The following is a 4,804-nucleotide window of genomic DNA, read 5'->3' on the forward strand; positions in this document are numbered from 1 at the left end:
CCTGTTAGGAGGGGACACCCTCACCCTTATAAGTCGTGTTATGTCTCCTCCCACAACCGATGTGGGACTAAACCCAACAATCTCTCCCTCACACATCGGTCACCCATGGGCCCGCTAACACCAGCGTTCCAGCCCACCTACCATGACCAACCACCCGTGAGTCCATCGAGATTTATTTCGGGCACCTGGGCTCTGATACCACTTGTTACGCAATTCCGGGTACCGCTAACACCAGCATTTTCGACCCACATGCGTCAACAGGCCCAATCGAAGACCAACACCGACTTACGACAGGCCTTGGGCCCTCTCCCCCCAAAAGACTAGCCTGTTAGGAGGGGACACCCTCACCCTTATAAGTCGTGTTATGTTTCCTCCCGCAACCGATGTGGGACTAAACCCAACATAAAAGAAATATTTGACGGGGATGAACTGAGCACCTGCGTAATAGTACAATTCTTATCGCGTGCAATGTTGTACAAGGCCGGATATTGTTCTCGGATACTAGCATTGCCTAGCCAGATGTCTTTCCAAAAACAAATCTCTGATCCTTCCTTTATCGCAAAAGACCCAAAATGAAAGAGATGTTTCTTTGCCGTCATTAGGTCAACCAAAAAATGTGAATGCTATTTAGCTGAATGAATCTGGCACTTCGTGCGTCTTTCGTTGTTCAAAAGAAAAAGGAAAAAAAGATACCTAAGTGCAACTCCAACGGGGCGACCTAAACGGACACGGATTTTGTCCGCTTTTCGTCTGATTGGGTCACCCGTTTGCCTAGCGGACATGGGGCGGACACTCACGGATGGTGCATGCTCCCAACGCACAGACACAAAAGCGGACACCTAGCCAAGCCGTCGGACACCTCCCGCGTCGCCCACAGCTGGCCAGGAAACCGCGCGCACGGCCGGCTAGAGCCAGATCTGTCCGCCCTCGTCGTCCTCCACGCCTGCCGCAGCCCCGAAAGGCCCCGCGCCAACCCGCGGTCCCACGCCAGCAGAGCGCCACACATAGGGAAAACAGAGCCGGTGGCCTCGCCGGCTCGCTGGTGGCCACTTTCCTCGCGCCCTCCGACCCCCTTCGCGAGAGCTGCAACCGAGAGCTCCGGGCGGGTCGCGCTGCTGCTGTTGCCGGCCATGGCTGGGACTCGAGCTCCTCTTGGCGGCACTCCTGCAGCACGGAGGAGCTCCGGCAGGGGGGCAAGCTCGGGGATGTGGCAACCTGCGTCGGTGGCCTCGCCGCCTCGCCAGTGGCCTCTCTCCTCGCGCCCTCTGACCCCCTTCGCGCCGCCTCTCCGCCCCCTCGCGCCCTCCGCCCCCAACGCCGGTTGCTGAGACGTGGGACCAGGGCGGATACAAGCGGACGACAGCGGTCAATGGAAGCGTCCGCTTCGTACCCATTTGTTCTCATATTTGGGTCAAGTTTGGGTGGGGAAGGACAATAAACGGACAGGTCGTCCCGTTGAACCAAGTTTTGTGTCCAAACGACTCAAACGGACAAAATAAATCGCTTCGTTGGAGTTGCTTTAAGTATTTTTTTTCCGTCTGTAGCTGTAGCATCTTTCCTTTCTAACAGTTGGAGTTGCCTTTACCATTTTATTTCTAACTTATCCTTTTGTTTACCATGTCTGCTCATTGGTAGAGCACAGCGCCGCTCTTGTTTATCTTATTACAACGGTGCATGTAGTGCCAACCATCTGTCTCGTGGCATCTCCGGTAGCCCATGTGCGCCCCTGTTGTCCCTTCAACGGTCAAAGAAAAAGGGGATCTGATGGCGCCCGTGGAGAGGATGGAACCTAGACAGCAACACTACTAGCAGTCACTTTGCCCTTTGCAGTCCCTGCCATCCTCCATTCCCTTCCCCTCTCGGCCGGCTCCCATTTCCAAGGTGAGCTCTGCTCTCTGTATGTATCTATGTACGTACTGCTTGATTGATGTGGATCTCCGCAGCAACCAGCAAAGCAGCAACTTTCTCTGGTTTATTCGACCCTTTTTCCCCCATTGCTGTCAGCTCAAGGTGGTATATTTGCCACACATTATTCCGTTGTGTAACGGTGGGAAAGCGTCGCTTTCTCCGGTTGGATGCTTCGTTCCATGGCAACGCCGGCCATTGCTTTCCGTGGAAAGAGCTTCGGCAACCGGGGAGCTCAAAAGGGCATCGGTCGTTGCATCCTTGCTTTCCGTTTTGCACTTCACCCTCATGGGGAGTGGAGGGCTACTATCTTTTTCCTTGGGTGTCTGTGCTCGCCATGGACATCGAGCGAATTCCGGAAATAATATACTCTATCGTTTGCTTGTGTCCTACTCAAATGCCGGAGTACAAACATCCCGGGTGAATGGCGATCCGGCCGGCCACTTGCATATTTGTGCATCGCCAGTGACAAGGTTTCCAAACATTTTGTGCAGCTAGATCTGTCTGATTCGGTGGCGCTCCGGCCGGGAATCTGCAGCAAGAACAGAGTGTTGAGCCGCCGCTGTGAGGAATTGTGGTCGCGGTTGCTCGGACGATGCAAGCGACGGCGCGGCAGGTGGAGGACAAGGAGTGCTACAGCTACACCACCAATGGCGCGGGCAACGGGCGGCCGCAGCGCAAGAACCCGGCCGCGTCGTCCAGGCTCAAGCCGATGCCGTCCAAGTGGGAGGACGCGCAGAAGTGGCTCGTGGGCATGTCCAACGGCGGCGGCGACGGGATGCACGGCGGCGGCGGCAAGGCGTCCAAGCCCCGCAACTCCAACGCCGACGACCGGCGCCTCCTGAGCTCGTCGTCGCAGAACGGGCGCATCTCCTGCAGCAGCGTGGACGGCGGCATCGAGTACAACATGGTGGCGGCGCCCCCGACGCCGCCGCAGCTGGGCGAGGACGACGTCGGGGAGACCAAGAACATGGACTGCATGGTGCGGCCGCACGGCTCGCCCGTGTCGGTGTGCCTGCGGGACATGGGCACCGAGATGACGCCCATCGCCAGCAAGGAGCCGTCCAGGGCCGCCACGCCGCTGCGCTCCACCACGCCCGTCGCGCGGAGCCCGATACCGTCGCGGTCGTCCACGCCGGGGAGACGGCGGCAGCAGGACGCGCCGCCCGCGGGCGTCGTTGGCTCCGACGTGGTCAGGACGGCGGAGCAGGCGGCGGTAAGCAACAATGCCGTCGGTGCCCGCGAGGCCGACAGGGACAGCGACGGCGGGGCGGTAGGTGGCGCTCCGAGAGCCAACACGCTCGAGTCCCGCGCGGCGGCATGGGACGAGGCCGAGCGGGCCAAGTTCATGGCGAGGTGCGAGCGAATGCAATCTCGATTACATCTCCCTTCTACTTCCACATAAAAAAAAAATCTCAGCGTTGTGCGCAGATCTGCTTGGCAGCTCGCTTAATCAGTTCATCGTTACATTTTCAGATACAAGCGCGAAGAGGTGAAGATCCAGGCCTGGGAGAACCACGAGAAGAGAAAAGCCGAGATGGAGATGAAGAAGATAGAGGTAACCACATATATTTTCCGGCCATTTTCTGAAGAGCCCATCCATCCATCCATTGGCACTGCACTACTCATGGTGGTAATCAAATCTTGTGCCATGATTGTGTAAAGTTGCACACAGAAAGGTGGTGAGGATAGCATCACTTTTCGTGCTCCGTTCATTCATTCTCACACAGGAGTTTGCATTGCAGTGGTCCAATCACTAGAACTCATTCACTGCACGTCTGCACCTGCATATTTACAACGAAACAGACAAGCAGCTCTGCAGATCTTGAATGATAGTACTAGTAACCCCATCTTTTTGATCTTGAATGACACTACACTGAGCGACCCAATTGAATTCATTTCACCGTACCAGTAGCGCAGTAGATCAATCACCATTACACTAACTGCTCGACCATGGCCGCAGTAGACCTGCAGCCACTTGATGCGCCACATGAACACTGTCGGCTGCTTATGGATTTACTTATTACTGCGCAGTCGAAAGCTGATGCTCGCTTTGACTGAATTGAATTGAACTGAACCCGCAGATGAAGGCGGAGCAGATGAAGGCGCGGGCGCAGGAGAAGCTGGCCAACAAGCTGGCGACGGCGAGGCGGGTGGCCGAGGAGAAGCGGGCGGTGGCGGAGGCGACGCTGAACGAGGGCGCGGCGAGGACGTCGGAGAAGGCGGACTATATTAGAAGGACCGGCCACCTGCCCTCCTCCTTCTTCTCCTTCAGAATCCCATCACTCTGCGGCTGAACTCACTCCCCTAATCCCTATACAGACAGTCAGATTCGTAGGGATCCCCGTATATGCACCTTGCTGGAGTGGAGTTCTTACATCACTGCTTCATTTTGTGTCCAATGTAGTAATGTTGGGGCGGATGCACTTTCAGTTTTATATATGATCCACAGAGCCTGCTTCTCGGCTCCCAACAAAGAAAAATATTGTGCGCCTCTGGTAGAATCAGCATTTTAGTAGCCTAGAGAGAAATACATAGTTCCAGCAAATCCGCAAAGCCAACGTGCGACTAACCATTTTCCGTGCACAAAGATTAATCCAAATGACAATACCTGTGGTACGAAGCACTCCGGACTTAACGTTTTTACAACTAAAGTTGTAATTCGAAAATAAAAGACAAAGCAAAGATAAACTGAAACTTGTCATTCGAAAAAAAAAGTTACCATCGTTGACAACTAAAGTTGTAATCCTCACGCAATTAAACTTCCCAATAATAATGTTTGAAATTACCATGTGTTCGTGCGACAAGTATGACACTTGTCAGGGACCAAGATTAATGTATTATTTTGGATCATCATATTAGAATAAAGATTATATTTTAATCAACCTAGGATATAAGA

At 54.4% G+C, this 4,804-nt stretch overlaps 1 protein-coding gene across 2 annotated transcripts; it reads left to right on the plus strand.

Moving 5' to 3' along the window:
* The first annotated feature begins 1,698 nt into the window (after positions 1-1,698).
* LOC123451133 (remorin 1.4) lies at positions 1,699-4,388 on the plus strand. 2 transcript variants are annotated; one of them, XM_045128140.1, is made up of 4 exons: positions 1,699-1,881; positions 2,400-3,261; positions 3,382-3,463; positions 3,990-4,388. In XM_045128140.1, exons 2-4 carry the CDS (start codon positions 2,501-2,503, stop codon positions 4,200-4,202), a joined length of 1,056 nt encoding a protein of 351 aa, XP_044984075.1. In that variant the 5' UTR covers positions 1,699-1,881; positions 2,400-2,500; the 3' UTR covers positions 4,203-4,388. The 2 variants fall into 2 exon arrangements, with proteins under 2 accessions (XP_044984075.1, XP_044984076.1); XM_045128141.1 differs by having other exon boundaries at positions 2,404-3,261.
* Positions 4,389-4,804: the final 416 nt, after the last annotated feature.

This window comes from Hordeum vulgare, chromosome 4H (genome assembly GCF_904849725.1).
Source record: "Hordeum vulgare subsp. vulgare chromosome 4H, MorexV3_pseudomolecules_assembly, whole genome shotgun sequence".
NCBI lineage: Eukaryota > Viridiplantae > Streptophyta > Magnoliopsida > Poales > Poaceae > Hordeum > Hordeum vulgare.

Excerpts from the sequence above, each read along its gene's own strand:
- LOC123451133 (XM_045128140.1), top strand. The coding sequence starts at position 2,501 with ATGCAAGCGACGGCGCGGCAGGTGGAGGACAAGGAGTGCTACAGCTAC. Across the intron at positions 3,262-3,381 it reads CGGGCCAAGTTCATGGCGAG|ATACAAGCGCGAAGAGGTGA; the intron begins GTGCGAGCGAAT and ends TTACATTTTCAG. Across the intron at positions 3,464-3,989 it reads TGGAGATGAAGAAGATAGAG|ATGAAGGCGGAGCAGATGAA; the intron begins GTAACCACATAT and ends CTGAACCCGCAG.